The 25859-nt window shown below is 42.5% G+C and overlaps 1 protein-coding gene across 1 annotated transcript; it reads left to right on the top strand.

Moving 5' to 3' along the window:
- Window positions 1-2304: 2304 nt before the first annotated feature.
- Window positions 2305-25624, top strand: LOC105924755 (signal recognition particle 54 kDa protein-like). Its single transcript, XM_036146722.1, has 16 exons — window positions 2305-2426; window positions 4226-4323; window positions 13097-13188; window positions 13291-13375; window positions 14326-14430; window positions 16429-16495; window positions 17590-17647; window positions 17730-17880; window positions 18067-18215; window positions 18302-18402; window positions 19987-20064; window positions 20150-20223; window positions 20503-20611; window positions 22618-22788; window positions 23288-23383; window positions 25494-25624. Exons 2-16 carry the CDS (start codon window positions 4246-4248, stop codon window positions 25583-25585), a joined length of 1506 nt encoding a protein of 501 aa, XP_036002615.1. The 5' UTR covers window positions 2305-2426; window positions 4226-4245; the 3' UTR covers window positions 25586-25624.
- The last annotated feature ends 235 nt before the right edge of the window (window positions 25625-25859 follow it).

The raw sequence follows: 25859 nt of genomic DNA, 5'->3' as shown, positions 1-25859 counted from the left end.
GATTTGTTTATTGATGAACTCAGAACACACACACGGGACTGAAATTGAGAGTTTTTATTGCAAGATAGATGGGTGGCTAATTAACTGGTAAATGTAATCAGCTGTGACTGACTGCCGAGGAGGTGAAGTGGAGATGACAGAAAATAACTGATGATAATGAAAACTAACAATAAATAAAGTCAAACCTAATCCAAAAGAGATGAAAAAATGAAAAATAACAGAAAAACAAAGCCAAACCAAAACTCAACCATGACAAAAACTGTAGCTTTAATAAAGAAATAAAAATTTATTCGCATGAAAAATGTATTTATTTATTAGAAGTCTAAATGCTCCATTTTAAGATGAAATATAGAAGTTATCTTCTTCTATGCTTTGTACTGTATGTGCTCACCTAGCTTGTGGCCTTTATTTCATTCATTCTCGCAAATACTACTACTTCTACTACTACTACTACTACTATTACTACTACTACTACTACTAATAGTAACAACAACAACAACAACAACATATTTGTTGTAGTAGAGGGTGGGAAGATAATTTGAACTGCAGCATCACAATGTATTTGTTTGCTATAATGTAAATAAGCATATAGTTAAATAATGAATTTGAGGCTTTGAATAAAACAACTTTTCCCAGAACAAAAATTACAATTGAATGATTCCAGGTGTGTTTTTACACAAAGGCTCAGCTTTTAGGCAGACCTTTATTGTCCCACAGAGTAAGTGTTAGCACTATAAGCAATATAACCTGCTGCACATAGGGGGAAGCATTTTATAACCACTCTCTGATTTAGGCTGCGTTTTGTTTCCCCACTATTAGTGTTCATTGTGTCTAAATAATCCCATAATAGATGTACCAGAGAAACAGCGCCCTCTACAGTTTTATAATGGTATCAGATAAAACGGACCAAAGGAAAAAAACGCGCTGACCAATTTTATTTCTTTGTATTTTATTTCATCTGTTATTTTTTTGTCACAACTTACTTGGCTCCTATTTCTATTTAATATTTAGAATGGTATTAAATTGAAACCAAGCCACTAGTTTCGTTTATTCATCCAAATCAAGTTATAAAACCTCGCAAAGGTCTTCATTTTCACGCCTTGACATGCTGCAGAATTTTCTTTTTACAGTGAAACTGAATTATTTGTTACTTTAGATACTGCCTAAGGGGAAATTAGAGTTTTGCTGATTATAGTTTGTCCTTATCACATTAACGTCTTCTATTTCCGCGTCCATATAAGCGATCTTATATTTCATTTGACCGGAATCTCCACTGCGGTCAGTGAATTTCCCTACACCAGAACCCGAAGAAATGCGAAAGAGAAAGCCCCCAGATTGTGGTTGGGTCAGGTGATTTTTACACAGAGACTTTCCACGGAAGCACCTGTTTTTTAGAGCATCGTCCTTCACGCGGCGGAATGCGTAACATACGCCAGTTCTTACGCGTTTATGCCGCACACCTCAGCGCATACATCTAATAAACAATATTTATTGACATGCCCGCGGCCCTCACACATGCCCACTCATGGTTGCCAGATCTGACTGAAGTCCGAAACGCAACACTCGCCCAACTAAATAAAGAAACCTCTGTTGAACTCATGTTAAAAATGTAAAACTAGCTCAAAACTGCATTGAAGCACAGAATGAAACGTGGCACATACAGACAAAACGTGCAACCAGGCAACACATTTAAATTCCCGCTGGGATAAATAAAGTATTTTTTTTAAATTAATTGAATTAAAATGGACCTACAGGCAAATATCACGTTGTCATCAACCAATAGCCTCCTAGCCTGAGTTGTGAATACAACTTCATATAGCATTTATTTTTCTCCTAATGTCACGTGGACACGAAACATTTTTAAGTCGATGAGTTGATACCATTTCTTAGTGATGATTAACCAGTGGCTATTAATCACATGTTATGATGCCAAGTTTGACATATTCTAGACATTTAAAAATACATGAACTAATAAAATGAGTGCAAGGAAACAGCATTTTAATAAAATGTGCAAGTTTTTACTTCTCTGCCACACAATGATAATTTTGGCTATAATTTTCATATATATATATATATATATATATATATATATATATATATATATATATATATATATAATTTTTTTTTTTTTTGCCCGAATGTCTTCAAAAGAAGCTCTTAATAGGCGTAAACCCGCCTTATCTGGCAACACGCTCCATCCTAACTCCCACTTCTCAAACCCAACGTAAAGGCCGCCCACCTCCATAAAACCAGCCCTTATATCGGCGTCTGACTTATAAATATTAAGAAAGCACGCCAGGAGCTGCGCTTAAACAGACAAAAGAAAATAAAAGACAGGTGAGACTTTTTTTCTCTGACTACGTCACTGAAAGGCGCCACCACCGAAATAAACACGAGAAGAAGACAGTTGATAAGATTAGACAAAGGTAAGATCACTTTATTCCTTCTATTCAGTTTATTTTTTTAGAGCATCTGTCACTACCTGATCCGTACCGGTAGCACGAGCCGTACCATCAGCTCATCTGCGCACGCGCGAACAGAATAACTTCCGGTATGCAATATTTCGTTTTTCTTACTTTTATATTCCTTTGTATTTTTTTTGAGGCGGGGGTTTCTTTATGTATATCTTTGTATTTGCGTAAATATTGCATATTTTACAAATAAATACAGAAATATATATATATATTTTTAGTTTTAGCGTTTTTAACAACGTTTCCCAGTTGTGGTTAGGGAAATAAGAATATATACACCATTTCTTAAAGTACATAAAACCCCCCAGCTATAAACACGTTTAAGAGTATAGAAACGTATTTTATTTAGAATATTCTTCAGGGTGTTTTTTATAATTTATTTGATTTGCATTTGTATTTGTGTATTTTGTACTTAATAAATTAGGTAATATTCTAAGAAAAATTGTAAAATTCATGAAATTTGCAGATTTGGATTTCTGCAGCTCCTCTAGAGTCATCAAGCACTTCTTGGCTGCAGTGCTCATTAATGCTCTCCATGGCCGATCCATCAGTTTGAGGTTTTCTCAGTGGATTTGTTTTTGTTGGATTTAAATTCTGGTTATTAGAGTAGAGGATGAAAAATAATTGCTCGTCACACGTGATATATTATGTGTATAGAAACTGTTAAAGCAATACCTCCCTCTCCTTTACAATTATCCATGACATTGAAGTTTGTGGCTATAATGTGGAAAGTTACAGAGGCCTGGATGTTTTTTGCAAGACGTATATATTTGCCACCAGAAGATTAGTTTAATCTTGAAGGACTATCATTTTTCTCTTCTCTCTGTACAGTGTGGCTGTGAAAAGCAGCTGTGGTCTGATTTCCTGAGGGTGCTTACCTGGGGGGGTTCCCATCCACCACATATAGTGGTGTATAGGTCAAAATGGGCCATTTTGCTGATGCAAAAGCAGTGTGATGCAAAACACACTGGTATTGCATCAGCAGCAGCAATTCTGTCTGATGTAGCGTTGCATGATTTTGTAAAAAATCAAAACAGCAATATATTTCAACCATAACTGTGATTTAATTTCGACTTTTCTCTGCATTAACCACAACTAGCAAAAACGGCCTGTAGATGAAGATGTTTGTAATCAAGGACTATTTAAAACAGGAAATTGAACAGTTTTTATTAATTAGAATATTATTTTTCAAGAGAATAGTTTGTTGAGTTGGACATCAATCCTTGTTGAACATGAAGTGCAACCAACAAACAAGTCTATGTATTAAACAGTTTGACTGCTACTTAATGCTATGAGATTCCTAAAAGTTACTTAGTATTGATTTTATAAACTCTAAAACAGGTAATAAAACGAGATTATCTCACTGCTGCAACTGTCCTCCCTTCAATGTGGAGGCAAACTCACTTTAAACATATTACCCACACCTAAAGGACGCATCTTATCCATGAATTGTTACTCAGCCAAAAATTGGGGTAGGCCTATTGTGTTTTTTAAAATTCCGATTATATTGCAAATAAATTGTGCAGCCCTAGTTGTAGCAATACAACTTCTTAAGCGACTAAGAGGGTGTAAAATCAGTTCTGTCACCATTAAGGGTTGACACAGCCACAGGCAGGTAGGTAAACGACACGCTGGAAATTACTGACCAAACATACGGCAGTTCAGTGGTTGAACCCAGACAGGACCGTTTTTAGAACCAATGTGGAATATGGAAGGGATTTTCTGTGAACGTGTGCTACTGTGGGTCTTTTCAGGACTACTTCAGGGTGCCATCATGGTGCTGGCTGACCTGGGACGGAAGATCACCTCGGCGCTGGAGTCACTCAGCAACGCCACCATCATCAATGAAGAGGTAGGAAACACGGTGTCTGTCGGATCCGTCCTTCAGTCCTACTCTGGTGTAGAGATGGACCAAGAAATGGGCTGGTGATTAAATTGGGACAGCTGGACTCTTGACCAGATAGAGAGCGTAATGTATCCGGTGCTACTAGGTCACGATAAACCACAACGCTTCAGGCAGAAGACCCGACGTTTGTTTCAGTTTTTAGAAATGAAGTCAGGAAGTATAGAAGGACTGAGTTTCTAGAAAGGGAACTGTTTTCTGCTCAGGGTCACGCAAAGTGTGCTAGCTGCTAATATAAGATGCTAAAGATAGTTAACCACTTGTATGCTCATACAGGACTGTCTTAGAAAATTTGAATATTGTGATAAAGTTCTTTATTTTCTGTAATGCAATTAAAAAACATGAAATGTCATACATTCTGGATTCATTACAAATCAACTGAAGTATTGCAAGCCTTTTATTGTTTTAATATCGCTGATTATGGCGTACAGCTGAAGAAAACTCAAAAATCCTATCTCAAAATATTAGAATATTTCCTCAGACCAAGTAAACAAAAAAATATATAACAGCAAAACAAAATCAAACATTTGAAAATGTCCATTAATGCACTCAGTACTTGGTTGGGAATCGTTTTGCACAGATTACTGCATCAATGCGGCGTGGCATGGAGGCAATCAGCCTGTGGCATTGCTGAGGTGTTATGGATGCCCAGGATGCTTCAATAGCGGCCTTTAGCTCATTTGCATTGTTGGCTCTGGTGTCTTTCAGCTTCTTCTTCACAATAGCCCACAAATTCTCTATGGGGTTCAGGTCAGGGGAATTGGCAGACCAATCAAGGACAGTAATGCCATGGTCAGTACACCAGTTACTGTGAGAATCTTATGTCGTCTCTTAACCACTACCATACTTGTGATTTAGTTTACTGAACCAAGCTGAGTGTTTTTCAAGGCTCAGGAAACCCTGCAGTGTTTCGAGTTAATTAGACGATTCATGTGATTAGTTGAATAGCCTACTAGTATACTTTTTCACGATATTCTAATATTTTGAGATAGGATATTTGGGTTTCTTAAGCTGTAAGCCATAATCAGCGATATTAAAACAATGAAAGACTTGCGATATTTTAGTTGATTTGTAATGAATCCAGAATGTATGACATTTAATGTTTTTAATTGCATTACAGAAAATAAAGAACTTATATACAATATTCTAATTTTCTGAGACAGTCCTGTAAAGCATCTGTTGGAGGTCTCAGTCAGTCATCGCCTCAGGCAACTTCCAGTGGCTGCAGGAAAATTTACAGCAAAGCATTATGAGGCATCGATGCTCTGACTCCCGAAGGTGTTAAAGGGAATCTGGTATCAGGCTTTAACTGATGAAGCCGGTTTCAGGTTCCTAACACCACTTCTCTTTGTTGAAGGAAGCTCCTGAGTCTTGGAATGGTAAATGGCTTGTACTTGTATAGCGCTTTTAACTAGTCTTGACGACCTCCAAAGCGCTTTACACTACAGTTCAGTCATTCACCCATTCACACATACATTCACACCCTGACGGTGGTGAGCTATGTTAGTAGCCACAGCTGCCCTGGGCCAGACTGACAGAGGCGAACCCAAATTTAACTTCAGAATCATATTGTCTTGTTGAGCTATAATCTATGAACTAAACTAGATGTTTTGTTTCTGTTATGAATTTGGATGGACCCAAAAGACAACCCGAAAACAGGTCAGTGACGCTTTGATATTTTATTAAAAGAAGGGGTTGCTCGGCCCTTGCTGCGTGCGGCTCACGCTCGGCGGCTGGCAGCTCCTGGTGGAGGGTGGGCTTGTCGGTGTTTCTTCTGGCCCCTGAGGGCGGCAGAGTCCGTGCGGGATAATCCAAGGTCGTTTGTCCGAGTCCAGTCCGGGTCCGATATCGTGAAGGCGATTGATTAGGCAGAGGTTTCCAAGGGCAAATCCGAAAGGGGGGTTCCAGGTCCAGGTCCGAGTCAAAATCCAAAGGAGCAGGCAGTTTAGGGGACAGGCAATCTCAGGTACTCACAGGCTGAAGGTCGGTACACGGGTGAGCAATCCAAATCCAGAGACTGACAGGCAGAACTCAGGGCGGGCAGACAGGATCCGACAAGGGCAGGGCTGGCTCGAAAAACAGGGCAAAAACAGGTCGGGCTTCAGGCTGACAGACAGGTTATTCAAAAGGCTGGAAGTTCTCACCGGGTTGGCTCAAGACGTTCTGGCACTGGAGGCTGAAAGGCACGGAACCTTTATACTGGTGAGGTGGAGCCGGAACAGGTGTCAGCAATTAACAGCCCCAGTGCCAGGAACGTTACAGAGCCCCCCCCTCAAGGGCGAATTCCAGGCGCCCTGGGCTGGTCCGGATGGGCCCTGTGGAAGTCGCTGATTAGAGATTTATCCAGAATATGGCGGGAGGGAACCCACTGGCGTTCTTCAGGCCCGTAACCCTCCCAGTCGATGAGGTACTGGGTGCCCCGACCCCATATACGGGACTTCAGGATCTTCTTAACGGTGTATGCAGGGGAGCCATCAACCAGACGGGTGGGAGGTGGGGGCGTGGCGGTGGGAACCAGACTGGAGGTCTTGACAGGCTTGACCCGTGAAACATGAAACGTGGGATGGACTTTCATAGCAGGAGGCAAACGGAGACGGACCGCCACAGGATTCACCACTTTGGAAATGGTGAAAGGCCCGATATACCGGGGTGCCAACTTCTTACTGTCGACCTTCAGGGGAAGGTCTCTGGTGGACAGCCAAACTCTGTCTCCAACCTGGTATTGAGGGGCAGGAACCCGCCGACGGTTGGCTGTGCGGGCCTGATTACTGGAGGCAGCAAGAATGGCCTTCTTGGCCCTCCTCCAGGCGCGTTGGCACCTTATGGCCGAGAGACGAGCAGACGGGACCCTGGACCTCACCTCTTCAGTGGCAAACACTGGCGGCTGGAAGCCATAAACCACGTAGAATGGGGAAAGACCAGTGGAGGAGGACGGTGTGGCGTTAATGGCGTGCTCCACCCAGGGTAAATCTCGAGCCCATTTAGAGGGGTCAGACTGGCAGAAGAGGCGAATCTTAGTTTCGACCTCTTGGTTCATTCTCTCCGACTGGCCATCTGTTTGGGGGTGGAAGCCTGAGGAGAGGTTTATGGAGATGCCAAGCATGGCGCAGAACTCCTGCCAATACCGGGCCACAAATTGTGGACCCCTGTCAGAGACGATATCGGAAGGCAGACCGTGGAGCCTGAACACCTCCTTGGCTAGGATCAGTCCCATCTCCTTGGCTGAGGGGAGTTTAGGCAAAGGGACCAAATGAACCATCTTTGAAAAACGGTCTACAATGGTGAGGATAACAGTGTAGCCGTCAGAGGTCGGGAGGCCAGTAACAAAGTCCATCGAAAGACTGGACCAAGGCCGGGAAGGAACAGGCAGGGGGCGGAGCAGACCTGCTGGGGGACGACGGGATGCCTTAGCCTGGTTGCAGGGTGAGCAGGCGGAGACAAACTGGCTGACATCTGTGGTCAGGGAAGGCCACCAAAACTGGGAGCGGATGAGCTTAAGGGTCTTACTGATGCCGGGATGACCATATAAGCGGGAGCTGTGGCAAAAGTCGATGACTTTAGATCTGAGGTGATGGGAACGAATAACCTGTCCTTGGGGCAGGCCTTGGGTATCTGAGCAGACCCAAGAGACTCCCTTACCTCTCTCTCTAGCCCGAGGCGGGAGACAGCACACCTTACCGTGTCGGGTAAGATGAACCCCCGTTCTTGGTCAGGGTCCTTCTCAGAGGACTCGAACACCCGGGACAGAGCATCGGGCTTGCCATTCTTGGAACCGGGTCTGTAGGAGAGGGTGAAATCAAAACGGCCAAAAAACAATGCCCACCTGGCCTGTCTGGGGTTGAGCCTTTTGGCAGTCTTCAGGTATTCTAGGTTGCGGTGGTCAGTCCAGACCAAAAACGGGAGCTTGGAGCCCTCGAGCCAGTGCCTCCATTCCTCGAGAGCTAACTTTACAGCCAAAAGTTCACGATTGCCCACATCATAGTTCTGCTCAGCTTTAGACAGCCTACGGGAAAAAAAGGCACAGGGGTGAATACGGCCGTCAGTGGACTCTTGGCTGAGGACCGCTCCAACCCCGGAACTTGAAGCATCCACCTCCACTATAAACTGCTTCTCAGGGTCAGGAGAAACAAGCACCGGGGCAGAGGTGAAAAGACCTTTTAGGTGCTTGAAGGCTTGGTCAGCCTGCTCGTTCCAAGCAAACCTAGTCTTGTTGGAGGTGAGTGCGTGAAGTGGGGCAGCAACTTGGCTGAAATTTCGAATGAACCTCCTGTAGAAATTGGAGAACCCCAGGAACCTCTGGAGCTGCTTTCGATCTACAGGCGTGGGCCATTCGGTGACGGCCCGGACCTTGGCCGGGTCCATTGAAATCTGACCGGGGGATAGGATGAAGCCGAGGAAGGAGGTTGATGATGAGTGAAACTCACATTTCTCAGCTTTAACATAAAGCTGGTTCTGGAGAAGCCGGAGAAGAACTGAGCGGACATGTTGTTTGTGGAGAGTTAGATTTTCAGAGTAAATGAGGATATCATCTAAGTAGACAAAAACGAAACGGCCAATCATATCCCTCAGAACATCATTCACCAAGTTCTGGAAAACCGCTGGGGCATTGGTTAGGCCAAAGGGCATCACCATATATTCATAATGGCCCGTTGGTGTGTTAAAAGCGGTCTTCCACTCATCTCCTTCCTTTATGCGGACCAAATGATAGGCATTGCGTAGGTCCAGCTTCGTAAACACCTTGGCTGCTTGGACCTGGTCAAACGCAGTGTTCATTAATGGGATGGGGTATCGGTTCTTAACCGAAATGCTATTGAGCCCCCTATAGTCGATGCAAGGGCGAAGGGAGCCATCCTTCTTACCGACAAAAAAACCCCCCGCCCCTGCAGGAGATGAGGAGGGGCGAATGATGCCGGCCCTTAGGGACTCATTAATGTAGTCCTGCATGGCTTGGGACTCGGGAGGTGATAAGGAGTAAAGACGCCCTCTGGGCGGAACGGCGCCGGGTAATAAGTCAATGGCGCAGTCAAAGGGACGATGAGGAGGAAGGCTCGTGGCTTTGGCCTTGTTAAAAACCTCCTTCAAATCATGGTAACAGGAAGGAACCTTGGACAAATCAGGGTAGAAATCAGCATCCTTACCCTCAGGAGAAATGGGTGGCTGAGCAGAAAGCAAACACGATTCAGAACAGGAGCCCGCCCAGCCCGTAACTTCTACCCGTCGCCAGTCAATCTGAGGGTTGTGTCTTCGGAGCCATGTCGCGCCCAAAATCACTGGGACCTGCGGGGAGTCGATAATCATAAAAAACAACTTTTCTCTGTGATTACCTCCCATAGTCAGTTCCACAGGATCAGTGATGAGGCGGGAGTGGTTCAGTTCGTGTCCATCCAGGGCAAGCACGCTGCGGGGGGAGGAGCCATGAAGCAGAGGGATGTTCAACTTCTTGGCCAACGCCTCATCCATGAACTCAGTGTCCGCTCCAGAATCGATGAAAACGGATACCCTGTGGGACTTAGTAGGAGTGGTTAGGGTGGCCGGAAGTAACCGGTCGGAGGGGACAGAGAGTCTGGTGTAGCTCAGCAGGGACCCCTTACCCCCTACTGAGCTTGGTCCTTTACCGGACAGGAACGGGCTCGGTGACCAGTTCCTCCACAGTAAAGGCAGAGGCCCAACTGTTGTCTGCGCTGGTGCTCCTCCTTGGACAGCCCCGCCTTTCCAATCTGCATCGGCTCTGGTTCTGGGAGCTTAGGAGGAGCGGATGATGAAACGGAGGGAGCAGCAGAAAAACGAGGGTGAGTAGTTGAGACTGAGCGACGCTCCCTCCTTCGCTCCAGGAGGCGGAGATCCACCCGTGTGACCAGCTCCTCGAGCTGTTTTAAAGATCTGGGATACTCCCAGGTGGCTAGTTCATCCTTGATCTTATCATTAAGACCGTGAATAAAAACATCCATGAGGGCGAACTCGTTCCATAAACTCTCTGCTGCCAGTAAATGGAAATCAATAATGTAGTCTGAGACGGACCTGTCCCCCTGCCTCAAGGATAAGAGCCCCCTAGAGGACTCCCTGCAGGGCAGCACTGGGCTGAAAACTCGAGTCAGTTCTCTAGAGAAGTCATAATACGAGTGGCAAATACGAGCATCATTTTGCCACTCGGAGGTGCCCCATAATCTGGCTTTTCCGGCCAACAGAGAGATTACATAGGCCACCTTTGACCGTTCAGAAGGGAAGGAGGACGGTTGCAGCTCGAAGTGAATTTCACATTGTGTCAAAAAAGCCCGGCAGTGCTCCGGATCGCCGCTAAAAGAGCCTGGCGGGGTGAGACGCGGCTCAGGTACGGACGACGTAACCGGAAGTGACGGGCCGCTCGGAGGAGCTGTTTGCGGAAGTGGCGGGGACGGGTTGATCGGGTTGCGGAGATGACTGAGAATCTCCGACACACCGGATTCTAGCTCTGAAATCGATTTTTCAACCCCCGCGCGCCACTGAGCCTCGGGTGAAGGATCCATTTTGCTTTGGCCAGAACGTACTGTTATGAATTTGGATGGACCCAAAAGACAACCCGAAAACAGGTCAGTGACGCTTTGATATTTTATTAAAAGAAGGGGTTGCTCGGCCCTTGCTGCGTGCGGCTCACGCTCGGCGGCTGGCAGCTCCTGGTGGAGGGTGGGCTTGTCGGTGTTTCTTCTGGCCCCTGAGGGCGGCAGAGTCCGTGCGGGATAATCCAAGGTCGTTTGTCCGAGTCCAGTCCGGGTCCGATATCGTGAAGGCGATTGATTAGGCAGAGGTTTCCAAGGGCAAATCCGAAAGGGGGGTTCCAGGTCCAGGTCCGAGTCAAAATCCAAAGGAGCAGGCAGTTTAGGGGACAGGCAATCTCAGGTACTCACAGGCTGAAGGTCGGTACACGGGTGAGCAATCCAAATCCAGAGACTGACAGGCAGAACTCAGGGCGGGCAGACAGGATCCGACAAGGGCAGGGCTGGCTCGAAAAACAGGGCAAAAACAGGTCGGGCTTCAGGCTGACAGACAGGTTATTCAAAAGGCTGGAAGTTCTCACCGGGTTGGCTCAAGACGTTCTGGCACTGGAGGCTGAAAGGCACGGAACCTTTATACTGGTGAGGTGGAGCCGGAACAGGTGTCAGCAATTAACAGCCCCAGTGCCAGGAACGTTACAGTTTCTGCTTAGCTAGGATTCCTTTACGGGTAGCATGGTCCAAAAACCCGAAAAGAAAAAAGAGACCCTTGTAAATTTTTACTGTTTAAAGCAAATTAAGGATCCATTGATATGAAATTTTGGACCGACATAAGTAGCTGACATTAATATTGCTGTTATGGCCGATAGCCAATAATAATGTGTATTTCTTTACCATTTTGACATTGTGAAAAATCAACCACACCACTGACATTGCTTCTCTGCTTCAGTTACAGATCCCACAATCCTACACTGGTCACAGTCGCATGATTAAACACATCCCTCGTGGCCAACCCCTCCCCTCCTCCTGAAACACTTCACTTTCACTTTATTTTTTTAGTAAATTATCCAACATTAAACACAGGAAACAGTAAAAAAAAACAACGATAAACAAACAAACCCACAATTTACCAAAAAAAAAAGGAATAGGCTGAAGCAAAGCTTATTATTGCCTACCCTGGTTTATACTTACAACCTTTACAACCTACCAGGTTCTTTACATTACATATATAAATATTCAAATCTACATAACATAGGATTTTATCACTTTACATTTTAAAGCCCTTTTAAAATTCACCAAGAAAGGACATAACTTTAAATCATTCCACAGTTTCACACCAATAACTGAAACACATCTAGACTTTATCTGGCTCTTCTCTTTTGCACATTCAAATATAAACAAACCTCGCAAATTATATTTATTTTCTCTTAACTTAAATAATTTCTGAATACCAGAAGGAAGACTTTTGTTCACTGCTTTATACATTATTTCCAGTATTTTTATATAAACAATGTCTTTGAATTTTAATGTGTTGCTTTGAATGAAGAGTTTATCAGTTGGTTCACGGTATCCCACCTTATTAATAAGCCTTATAGATTTTTTTTGCAACTTAACTAACTTATCAATAATTGTTTTATTTGCATTTCCCCATACTTCTGAACAATAAGACAAATAAGGCATGACCAAAGAGGAATATATAATATGCAGGCCTTTGATATTTATTAAATCTTTTATTTTAAACAATATTCCAATAGTTTTTGCAACTTTGTTTCGATTATATTCTGTGTGAGGCTTCCAACTAAGTTTATTGTCTATAATAATCCCTAAAAATTTTGTCTCATAAACTCTTTCAATTTCAACTCCATTTATACATAACTTTACATCGTTATGGACCCGATTACCAGAGAATACCATACATTTAGTTTTCCCTTCATTTAACGACAACTTATTGTAATCAAACCAAGTTTTCAACACACACACAAGCAGCAGCAAGACGTGAACATTGGTCGTTATTATCGGCCCAGTTTTCACTTTATCGGACCAATACCAACCATGTTTGAAAAAATGCAGACATGTCATGCATCATAGTTTTAGTTCAAAATTAGTTGAAAATTTCAGTTTATCCTTAAAGGAGGAGGAGAAAAAAAATGTTGGATATAGTTGTTAAAGAGAAATTGAGATCAGAGCTTCACAAAACTCAGATTACTGCGTGTCTGCCTTAGCGGCTGCTTTTAGGAGTTCCCTTTTGTCTCCAGGTGTTGAATGCCATGTTAAAGGAGGTGTGCGCTGCCCTCCTGGAGGCAGACGTCAACATCAAGCTGGTCAAACAGCTGCGAGAGAACGTCAAGTAAGTCTGGCGCACTTCTGTTCTGATCCTGGCCTCCTGGGTCGACGTGAGGCCAGTTTGGTCCAGTTGTTTTTGAACACTTAGCATTTTTGCCCCCTGCAGGGCGGCTATAGACCTGGAGGGGATGGCATCAGGACTGAACAAGAGAGGGATGATCCATAATGCCGTCGTCATGGAGCTGGTGAAGGTACGCTAACCGCGTTTATGGCAGGAATCATGTGAATGATTGCCGTGTATGTTCTAGAGCAGGGGTGTCAAACTCATTTTGGTTGAGGGGCCGCATTCAGCTTAATCTGATCTCAAGAGGGCCACACGAGTAAACTCATTGCAAGATTAAATAGAACTAATAAATGTGAACTTGTTGTTGATTTTTATATTAAATTAGTTTCCCTTTTACACAATATATTATGAATAACCTCAGTGTTTTTAAGAAAAGTATGTGCAATTTTAACAATACTTTTACTCAGTTAAACATTTACTTGTGCATTATGCATAAGAACTGATCACATTGATTTTACAATGTTGAAAAACATTTATTCACATTTTTTGGAACTTAAAAACATTGTCCTGCATGACAAAATACATCAAACAGATGAAAATTAAGAAATGATTTAAAGTTTTCCACACCTGAAGCTTAATCTGCTAATTAAAGCACAGCGCCCCTCGTGGACAATACAGGAACTGCATATTTTCAATTAAACAAAGTACATGTTTTTTTTTTTCAATAATTGTTTTATCATTCTCTTCCTTTTGTCTCCTCTTTCTTTCACCTTTTGTTTTTTTTCTTCTTGTTCTTCCTTTCCTCTCCTACTTTCCCATTGTAGTGCCCATATCATTTGAGATATTCCCCGCATGAATCATAATAAAACTATTCACATTCATAAATCAAGCGGAGGACTATGGCGAAAGCAGTACTGCTCCACTTGTGAAAGTCAAATCTGATGAGATCTTTTTGGCATTAAGACAACAATTCTTATTGTCAGACAGGACACTGGAAAAAAAAACAAATTTTTTTTTTTTAAATAATGATAATGCATTTAGCCACAGGGCCGGACTAAATTGTTGTCCGGATTCGGCCCGCGGGCCGTATGTTTGACATAGAGAGTTTGATATGTTCACGTATGACCTCTGTTTCAGCTGGTTGATCCCGGCGTGGAGGCCTGGACTCCAACCGAAGGCAAGGACAATGTCATCATGTTTGTTGGTCTGCAGGGCAGTGGCAAAACTACGACATGCTCCAAGGTGACTGCACACACCTGAGACATAAACTCTTTCTAAGCCTCAGACATTTTAGAGTTCTTATTCTCACTTCTGTTCCATGTAGGTGTAGAGATGTACTGCTGATAGCAGCTGTAGAACTGTGTTGGACATAATAGATGCTGCCCCATCCTGATTGGACGATTCTGTAAACATGGTTCTACAGTGTTGTGGCAAAACGCGGGAACATTAGCACCAAAAGAACATTTAATGTTTAAATGCAGTGTTGTAGTACTCAAGTCCGAGTCATTAGCTAAATTTAGAGACTCGTGACTTGACTTGGACTTGAGCACTGATGACTCGAACTTGGACTCGGACGCCTACATTCAGATCATTCTGACTCGGAAATTGAGAAAAAGACTCGACTTTTTTTTTATATCATTAGGCTATAATTTTAATATGTCATTAGAATATTATTTGGTGTATGATTTTAATATCTAAATTATTAGTGCAATGTTGTGGAGTGTGGGTTTTTTTTTAGTTTAAAAACATGTAGGCTATGCTTACTTTAGTGCGGAACTTGGACTCGACTTGGATCAATAGTGACTTGACTCGGACTCGACTCGGATTTTTTTAATGACTTGGACTTGACTCGGATTTTTTTTTAATGACTCGGACTTGAACCCTGGAGACTTGAACCTGGACTCGGACTCGAGGCATAGTGACTTGACTACAACACTGTTTAAATGTAAAGACATGGAATAATCCCTAGAATCCTGGGAGAGTAGCTGTTATGATGTTATGAAACTAAATATGAACCGTTTCTGCTGTAAATTCCCTGTTAGGCACAAAAAGACCGAGCTTCACCAAAACACCACCATACCCACAGTGAAATATGGCGGTGGCAGCACCCTGCTCTGGGGTAACTTTGTTCTGCTGGAAATGGGCTTTTTTTGTTTAGCAGGATGAAGTTACGGATTTGGCTTAAAACCTGCAGGACGGTTAGAGCAGAGTTTCTTCTCTTACATGGTTAGGAAAAAACACCCATCCAAGAGAGAAGAAACAGATCCTAGCTACAATAAAATCCAAAAGCACAGCCGTTGAGCCACCTGAGGACGACCCTGGATGTCTGGGAGAAATGTTGCAAGGAGTCATCAGATATGTTCAGGTCGACTTGTGGCATCCTGATTGAGTCCAAATGAGGCCGACTGCTGGAATTAAATCAAAGCGTGTTTCGGCAAATCCTCTAATTGCATTTGTTAAGGATAAACGGTTAAAAGCAAATATTTACAGATAAGCCTTCTTTTCTTTTCCAGTTTTAGGACCGGTGGGAATAACTTAAGTATTTCTGTTTGCTAAATGCCAGAATGAGAATAAAAGCAGTTTATTTCTTCAAACCCAGAAGTTCCCATCCGTTATCTCAGGATTTGGTAGTCTCCTGTAAAACTCTCTGACTTGGGTCAAGTGTTTTGAGTTTCCTTCCACAATCTTCTCATGACAGAACTGGTTATTTGGGTCAGGTTTGTAGGCTGTCTTGCTCTCACACACGTTTTCAGCTCAGCCCACTAATGTTCTGTGGGACTGAGGGCGGGGCTTTGTGATGGACACTCAAAAACATCGACTTTGTTCTTATTTAAGCCACTTTTTAAATAAACTGCTGGTGTGTCCTGTTTGGGAGACCCATTTATGTCCGACCTTCCTGCCTGATGTCTTGAGATGTTTCTACATAATGTTCTTTCGTCAGGATGCTGTCTATAGATGAATAGAGCCCTGCGTGTGTGCTGGGAGCTACAGACCCTAGTCATGGTAAAGCCCAGCACCGACTCTGAATCGAACAACAGATTTCCACAACTTTGCCTCTACCCGTCAGCAGACATCTGGTGTCTTTACGATTACAGAAGAAGTTCTGAGATGTAGACTTTATGGCCAGACCCCCTGAGAGATCGAACCCAGATCATCCTTAATGATGGCCACTGTGTCCCATGGCTGCCAAGCCTTTGCTCCTTCGCTCCACTAACAACTGTGCCGATCTTCTCCCTGCAGCTTGCTTATTATTACCAGAGGAACGGCTGGAAGACTTGCCTGATCTGCGCTGACACCTTCAGAGCAGGTAGGCACGCCCGACTTTGCTGCTTTCTCTGCCTGAAACATCGCATGGCACGATTTGACAACCTTCACCCAGACCAGGGGTCGGCAACCCGCGGCTCCTGAGCCACATGCGGCTCTTTGATGCCTCTGATGCGGCTCATCTGTTAAAAACAATTATGTCGCGGAGCTGTGTACCTCATGCAGGCAGTCGTCAGTGCTGGCTGACGAACACTCCTCACCAGTTGGTGGCTGTAATGCGCACTGAAAAGATGTTTGCCAGCTGCCAATAAACTCAAGAAGAAGAAATAATACTTGGCTGAGTGGCTGCAGAGCGAAATAAACACAGTGAGCGCAGAGAAGACGGCATTTTCAGTTGCTGTTTTTTTGTAGTAAATTCTACAAGGGGACCACAGTGACACGGGACCTAAAATAACATGGAGTCATTGATGAGGGTGAAGAGGGCTAAACAGCAGGGTAAGAGTTGTTTCTATATCTGACGTTTGTTCATTTTCAAAGTGAGGAAAAGCGAACAGCCCTTTGCTCGAGGCTGTGAGCGGAGTCCTGCGCGGCTGAAGTCGAGCTTCAGGTGCCGCCTGAACGGCTGATAGCTCGTCTAATGCAGCTGTTAGCTTGTTAGCTGGTTAATGACAGGAGCTCGTTTACGTGCGTAACTTTCCCGGATGTGATTAAAATGTGTTCAGATTAAAAGAAAAGTATTCCGAAAGTACCGTTTATATGGGATGAAAATCAAATAATCCGACCATGTCGTGCGTTTACTCGCACCAAGCTTTATTCAACATAAAAACTCTGTCATTAGCATAGTTGATGATTTCCATAAAACAACAGTAGAAGTTTTGTACTTCGTAAGAAAAAAAAAAAAGAGGCAAAGATGCGTTGGTTCTGCTCCCGGTCCATTATGTCGCAAAAAATGTGTTATATGCAGTGTGATTTGATTTAAAATTTCAAATGGGTTTTATGGCTCCCAGTGTTTTCTTTACTGTGTGAAACGGGTCCAAATGGCTCTTTGAGTGGTAAAGGTTACCGACCCCTCACCCAGACGATCTGTCCAACAGCAAATAAACAAACTGGCGTGTAAACCCGTCTCTTATCCCCAAGGTGCCTTCGATCAGCTCAAACAAAACGCCACCAAAGCTCAGATCCCCTTCTACGGCAGGTGAGTGTTGCTGTGCTGCCTTCGGGTTGTCGGTAGTTAGCCCCTCCCCCTCCTGATCGCTCCCTCTTTGTGTTGGGATCAGTTACACTGAGATGGATCCTGCTGTGATCGCCGCTGAAGGCGTTGAGAAATTCAAAGGCGAAAACTTTGAGATCATCATCGTGGACACGAGTGGACGACACAAACAGGAGGATTCGCTGTTTGAGGAGATGCTGCAAGTCTCCAACGCAGTGGTGAGGCCCTGAACTCATCACCTCAGGCGTCTGGCCTGTGTCTGGACTGAATGAAAGGACGTGTAGTGGGATTGGTAGATGGATCTGTTTTGTTGCCTGAATCTTACCTAAAATCATCTCTCGTGTCACGACACCACATTGGCTTTTGTTCCAGGTGTGTTCAAGCTTCTTTCTCTGTTTCCATAGCAACCAGATAACGTTGTGTACGTGATGGACGCATCAATCGGACAGGCCTGCGAGTCTCAGGCTAAAGCTTTCAAAGACAAAGTGGACGTAGCGTCAGTAATTGTCACAAAACTAGATGGACACGCTAAAGGAGGCGGAGCCCTGAGCGCGTAAGAACCTCGCCTGCATGATGCTGCATAGCTGGTTGATCTTTAAGCTGCTGCTTTATCTTCGCTTTGTGCTGTTCTGCTGTTAGCGTGGCGGCCACCAGGAGCCCCATCATCTTCATCGGAACCGGCGAACACATCGACGACTTTGAGCCATTTGAGACGCAGCCTTTCATCAGCAAGCTGCTGGGTAAAGACCTTCTCTGCTTCTGCTCTCACTGCACCTGCTGGCTCAGGCAGGAATGCAGCCCTGCAAGCTAAATACGGTTTAGTGGTCCTTACATCCGACCATTGCTTCTGTAAAAGTCGCCTTCCTGCAAGGATTCTTTTCATGGTTGCCCTGTTGAATTCAGTTCATACAGGACTGTCTCAGAAAATTAAAATATTGTGATAAAGTTCTTTATTTTCTGTAATGCAATTAAAAAACATGAAATGTCATACATTCTGTCATACATTCTCACAGTAACTGGTGTACTGACCATGGCATTACTGTCCTTGATTGGCCTGCCAATTCCCCTGACCTGAACCCCATAGAGAATTTGTGGGGTATTGTGAAGAAGAAGCTGAAAGACACCAGAGCCAACAATGCAAATGAGCTAAAGGCCGCTATTGAAGCATCCTGGGCATCCATAACACCTCAGCAATGCCACAGGCTGATTGCCTCCATGCCACGCCGCATTGATGCAGTAATCTGTGCAAAAGGATTCCCAACCAAGTACTGAGTGCATTAATGGACATTTTCAAATGTTTGATTTTGTTTTGCTGTTATAATTTTTTTTTTACTTGGTCTGAGGAAATATTCTAATATTTTGAGATAGGATTTTTGAGTTTTCTTCAGCTGTACGCCATAATCAGCGATATTAAAACAATAAAAGGCTTGCGATATTTTAGTTGATTTGTAATGAATCCAGAATGTATGACATTTCATGTTTTTTAATTGCATTACAGAAAATAAAGAACTTTATCACAGTATTTAAATTTTCTGAGACAGTCCTGTATTATGCCATTTTCATGAACGCACCAAGGTCCACCCAATTACACTTAGAAACACCAGCTTTCCAGCACAGACTGGACACATTCTGGAGAAGTATAGAAACACAAAACCGAGTTTGGAAAAATCTTTTGATTTTTCTGGCTTTATATCCTGTCTTGTTGTTTTTGAGTGTTTATTTTACTCCATCCATCCACCCCTCCTCCTGTGTCTGTAGAATTAACTGCTGTAAATAAACATTGAACTTCTGAATTTATATTACAGAAAATAAGCAGTTGTGCAACAGTATTGAGAATTTAGTAGATTCGAGTGTGAAAAGCGCCACAATTTAATGTGAAAACTGTAGAAACCGTGATTCACATGATTCAGTTCCATTCCTCCCTCATCAGCCATTGGATGAGAGACTAGGTACACCCTGGACCACTAGCCTGTTTATCACAAGGCCAGTACAATCCAATAGCAGACAAATCTAATAGACACTATGATTCAAACCCATTTACATAGCAGCATAACTTCACATATAGCTCAGGAAAGCCGGATCAGAACTATCCTACACAGGGTATCTGTTGAGGTCGGGTGACATAGGTGGCTTGGTCACAGCTGAGCATCTGTCCCCCCCGAAGTAGCTAGTTCACAGTCCAGAGATGACATGGGTCATTATTGTCTACCTTTGGCTATAAATCTGTTCATTCAAATTGTTTCTGTTTGTAAAACACAACATACATTCATACAGGCAGGCAGCCAGTATTCAGCATCAAAATCAAAAGATTGTTTTTGTTGCAGGAAGGGGGGATATTGAAGGACTGATCAAGAGAATGAAAGAGCTAAATCCGGAAGCTGGTAAAAACAAACTCAAACATGGTGAGGACACCCCACCCCCCTACTCTCCAGAAGCTGTTGCCCTGTTGCAGACAAGGTGACTGACTCCTGATCTCTAAACCTGCAGGCCAGTTCACCCTCAGGGACATGTATAAGCAGTTCCAGAACATAATGGAAATGGGACCCTTTGGTCAAATAATGGTAAGTGGAGATCTTCTGTCAAATGGTTGTTTTCTTGCTGTTTCCGTACAGAAAGTTTCTGTACAAATAAATGGCTTGTTAATGCCATAAAGGAAATGTTTTATTACACTAACATACAACTGTAGCCCTTAATATGGCAGCTTTGTTTAACGTACCACAAAGCTGATAGGATTTGATCTAACAACGAGTGTATTGATTATTTTTCTGTGAACCTTGGCGAGGCTGAGAGTGACGTGCCTCTCTGTCCTGACTCTGGATTTCTGTCTGTGTTGTGTTCAGGGTATGATTCCAGGTTTCGGTACAGATTTCATGAGTAAAGGAAATGAGCAGGAATCAATGGCCAGACTGAAGAAACTCATGACCATCATGGACAGCATGAGCGACCAGGGTAATACATCTTATAACACTCAGCACTGCGCTCTGGATGTGTTGTCAAGTAGAGCTGAATGTAGACCTCAGTTTGAACTGGAATTTGGCTCACACCTATAAAAGTTTGATAACATCTTGAAGCAGATCCGATTGGACTGAAAATCAAATATTTGGAACAAGTCTGATCAATTTCAGAACTGCTCAAATCCTTTATAAAGCAAGAAATAACTTACTTCCTGCACACATACAACAAGTGTTTTCTGATAGAGATGGAAGATATAATTTAAGAGGAAAATTAAAATTTAAAACTAAGTATGTTCGAACAACAAAAAGAAGTTTTAGTTTATCAATTAGCGGAGTGAAGCTCTGGAACAGCTTGCCTGAGCAATTCAAAAAAGAATATAAGAAAAGTATTTTTGATGAATACAAAAAAGAATAATATATAAAAAGTTGGTGTACTGTTTGTTTTACTGTAAATATTTGTCCTTTACCTCCATGACACATGTAACTGAGGGGTAGGGCTTAATAAGCTTATGCTTCATCCTACTCCTTTTTGAAACGTGATTCATGTTTATGAAGTATTAAATGTAGGGCTGGGCAACGATTAAAATATTTAATCGCGATTAATCGCCCTGATTAATCGCGATTAATCGCGATTAATCGCATTGTATTTACAAACTCCAAGAATGAATTCAAAAGTAGTGTAAAGAGCACTTTTATTTTAATGTTCTGCTGCCATATGAACAAAAGTGTTGTAACATTTGTAGCACTTATTTTATACTGGATATTTTCAACCCATCTATTGAATTTAGTGCACTAGTTGATCTTTTCTTCATAAGAGAACAGCAAGCACTGCAGCCAAAATAATGCCTTGTTTGACCTGCTGTATATTAGCCAGTCCCTAAGCTTGATGTATCATGAAACTGTTGACCTTTTGGGTTTTGTGGTTTTTATTTTATTATTACAATTAAATAATAATAATAATAATAATAATAATAATAATAATAATAATAATAATAATGTTATGTTCAGTGTTTTTTCGCTAATCCACCTCTTATATATTTCAATCCTTATGTAATTTTGTCTGTGTTGTGTGCACCTGCCTGTTGCTTTAATCCTATAAATTTCCCCGTCGTGGGATAAAAAAAGGATTAGCTAATGTTATCTTATCTTAAATAACACTTTTTAATATATGTACTGGGTTCTTACAAGGTCTTAATTACATGTTATGTGTGGGCTCCAGTAACATCCATCCATCCATCCATCCATCCATCCATCCATCCATCCATCCATCCATCCATCCATCCATCCATCCACTGATCTACCTGGATGTTCCCTGGAGGACTGAAACGCCTCAGTCAGAGACGACTGTGGGTCTGTCGGGGCAGTGAGAGAAGTTTCGTCTCCTCTCTCCGTTTCTGGGGCTCGACGTTTTCATGTTTTTTCACGTGCTTAGATAAATTTGTTGTGTTTCCACTGAAATGAACCGGCTTTTTACAAAACATACAGCTTGATTTCATTTACGGTATTAAAATAAAGCCAAACGGTGCTACTTCCCTTGTTCATGTTTTTTCGCTGCTGCGGTCTCTCTCAGCTGTTTGTTTGTTAAGTTTGTGTGAGAGCTGAGCGGGCGGGCCAGGCTGAGCCTGCGTGCTGATTGGCTGGCGCCGCTGAGCCATGTACGAGAGGGGAGGGGGAGCGGGAGAGTGCTGCTGCAGTCAGCGCGCTGCAGTCAGCGCGCGTTCTGACTGACACTGACTGAAAGCATGTGAGCAACATGCGTTAATGCGCGATAAAATAAATATCGCCGTTAATAGTCTAATAAATTAACGCGGAATTAACGCGTTAACTTGCCCAGCCCTAATTAAATGTAAACATTGTTAAATCATATCATGTGCTAAAAAAAAAAAAAAAAAAAAATTTTAAAACTGCCTCCAAGCAAAAGGAAAACCATAATTTCCTAATCCAGACAGTTTCAGATTTGCCTCCGTATGTCTAATTGGTCTCACTGTGTTTCCTTTGCAGAACTAGACCATATAGACGGGGTCAAGCTGTTCTATAAGCAGCCCAACAGGATCCAGAAGGTGGCCCGTGGCTCTGGAGTTGCCACGAAAGATGTTCAGGAATTACTCACTCAGTACACCAGGTTTGCTCAGATGGTGAAGAAGATGGGAGGCATCAAAGGACTCTTTAAAGGTACCAATGAGGCACGATGCAGAGCTAGAAGGTACTTGGATCTGGGCCGGTCCTGATTTAGTGGCACAATAGATGTTCTCAATCAGAAGAGCCTTGGTTGGATGCCAGCTGTGCCACCTGACCGACTGGGTTTGGTGAAGCCACTGAAGCGCACGGTCCCTCCATCTCTTTATTAGTTGAGGGACTGTGTGTTGCACGCTTTAAGCTTTTCAGTGTAATCAACTGATTTCCTAGGGGAAAAAAAGGCGTGGAAACATTGTCTTGTGTCTGCATGTGTGCATCCTGGGCCAGTGTTAATGACTAAATATTCTTGAATGGATGAGCAAGGAGAAGATTGTGAATAGCTACTTAAGGTTGAAGGGTTAATTGAATAAGTAGCATTTCCAAAGAGTGTGACCTGAAAGTCAAGCAAGAAACAGGCCCTCGACTTTTGGAATATATTATCAGTCTTGAATTTTAGAGTACATATCAGAACTAAGGTGTTTGTTTTGTGTTTCAGGTGGAGACATTTCCAAAAACGTGAACCCATCTCAGACGGCTAAACTGTATCAACAGATGGCCAAAATGATGGATCCTCAGGTCCTGCACATTATGGGTAAGACCTGCTCTTCATGACAACCTCCTGAATGAACATTAGTTCACGGCTCCTTTCAGACATCACCTAATGAAAGTTTTAATTAGAAAACGCTTTTCTCATGGTCACAAAGCGCTGTACCAGATACAATATGGCATCGTAAAAATCACAGGACATTAGACCCAAAAACAGGTGCATAAAAGATGTCAAACAGACTGAAAAATATAAAATAAATGTGGATTAGCTGGCAGATATAGGGAATCAATATCCGCACAATACCCTTGGCAAAAGCCATACTAAATAATAAGCAGTTTTCTAAAACAATACAGTGAATCAACCTAACACAGTTATGGAGGAAAGTTAACGTCCTTGTCTTTATATTCTATATAATATTTCAAACTGAATGACACAATGGTAAGAGATTTTGATAAAACACTGAATGCTTGCTAGGGGTATTTAAAATTAAAATAAAGAGCTGAGTATCAGGCCTTGGGGAACCCCACAAATTAAAGAACCTTTCACTGAGAAGTAAAAATGAGCTTTTAGATAGAAACTCCTTTTACAGTCCAATGCTTGACTCTATTCAGCCAGTAATATTATTTTGGCTGTATTCCCTTTGGTTTCTTGATTATTGTTCAAGTTAGAACAGTAATCAAACAACCATTATACCCCCTTCTAGTTTAATTGAGGACTGCACAACTGTTCTTGACTCATTAGGATTTATTTTTAAACACGAGAACTTTAATCACACAAACAAATAAATCAATGACAATAAAATTACCTTTGTGCATAAACGTCTTTCTCTAAAACAGCTACTGTAAAATAATTTACCTCTAAACTACACTATATAAACCTGTTGTTCAAAAAATAACCGTTCCTGCCTTGTAACAGCATCATCTGTCCTTTTTAACTAAAGGAGTAACATGACAGTTGTATGATGTGATAATTTACATTATCACATCATTACATCATTACACGATGATGCAAGATGATGATCATGTGAGTCAAATCCGGGCCAACAGCCTTCCGAACAAGAACTACAAAACACGCAAGTTGGACAAACATAGGGAACAGCTGAAGCTGTCGTTACACAAACCAAAACATCAGAAGGCGCGTAAACTTATTGTCTTTCTAGTTCTAACAGTAACCAGTCTAAATGCTCGATATTGACTTCTTAAATAGAGTTGACATACTGCCGATAATTGTTTTATTTATTCTAATATTTTTAATTATATGAATAGGTTTTATTTTTAACAGAAATGGTGTTTATACATTATATAGAAAGCAAACGATGCGTACAGCATAAACAAATACCGTAATCAGTTTAATTTTCAAGGTTAACATATATATACGTTATATTTCATCACATCACAGCTGGTGATTTTATTGCTTCCTTTCATTTAAAACTTTGCCATTACACCATGTATTAGATCTTATTTGCTGTAGACAACAAACCCCTGATCCGTCATGTAATATGTGACAGAGTAAATGGGGCTACTTATAACTGCGCACTCTTTTCTCTCCTGACATTTTGGTTAATTTCCGTGAGGTGGGCTGTGCTTATGCGTCATGTCACGAAAACAATTGTGGTGTTCCTTAAAGCTCCTTAGCGGCAGTAATGGACATCATGACGTTCCGATGCTAAAGAAACTATGATAGGAAGTACAGTACAATACAGGCTCTTTTTCGTACTGACTAGTCTAAACCAAGTGAGTAACAGAAAATAGTTTAATTCATAGATGGGTTTTATTCACGTTTAATGCCAAGGAAACACAGGTAGGTGCTATAAAGGGAAAGTAATGACATCACCTTTCAATGAGCACTCACTCGTTTGTTCGTGTGTTGCAACAATCTTGAACCTTTTCAACTTTCAGACCTGCATGCACAGGCTAGACAAATTCATGAGAAAATACCAAATTAAATTCCTTTTTATACCTGAGACTTCACACCCAACTCATACAGGAGTCTGCATCATCACATTTCCTTCAACCATCCAGGTTTAGTTTTAAAAGCAGATGTAGTGATATTTTTTGTCGTGATCTAATTTAAATGAGACGGGGCAAAATCAGTGCAGGAATAAGCCGTCATTGAATCACTGATTTGTGTTGTGTGTGTGTTGTGTGTGTTTCAGGAGGCATGGCTGGTCTTCAGTCTACGATGCGTCAGTTTCAGCAGGGAGCCGCTGGCAACATGAAGGGCATGATGGGATTTAACAACATGTGACCGCCCACCAAGCTGAAGCTTTAATACAAAAGAAAAAAAGGCTTCTCCGCTTTGCCGGTGGAGGAGGGGCAACCCGTCTTTTGCTGCTTTGCACCAACAAAGTAAACAAAGTTTGTCCTGCTAAGAAAAACATCAGAGGTAAATTGTGAGCTTAAAGGAGTAGTTGAACTTTTCAGAAAACGTGTTTGTCACAGAAAGCTTCGGAAGGCTCCTTGGTCTTGTGGAAGTTGAGCTGATATTTAATGGGTCTCACTCACTTTGGTTGGTAAAATGT

The sequence above is a fragment of the Fundulus heteroclitus genome, chromosome 14, assembly GCF_011125445.2.
Source record: "Fundulus heteroclitus isolate FHET01 chromosome 14, MU-UCD_Fhet_4.1, whole genome shotgun sequence".
Taxonomy (NCBI): Eukaryota; Metazoa; Chordata; class Actinopteri; order Cyprinodontiformes; family Fundulidae; genus Fundulus; species Fundulus heteroclitus.
Note: the sequence above shows the minus strand (reverse complement) of the source record. Positions and strands in the feature narration are given on the sequence as shown.

Bases quoted from the DNA above. Each gene is read 5' to 3' on its own strand.
- LOC105924755 (XM_036146722.1), top strand. From the start codon at position 4,246: ATGGTGCTGGCTGACCTGGGACGGAAGATCACCTCGGCGCTGGAGTCA. The intron at 13,376-14,325 runs GTACGCTAACCG...CCTCTGTTTCAG, and splicing joins TCGTCATGGAGCTGGTGAAG to CTGGTTGATCCCGGCGTGGA. The intron at 17,881-18,066 runs GTGAGGCCCTGA...CTGTTTCCATAG, and splicing joins TGCAAGTCTCCAACGCAGTG to CAACCAGATAACGTTGTGTA.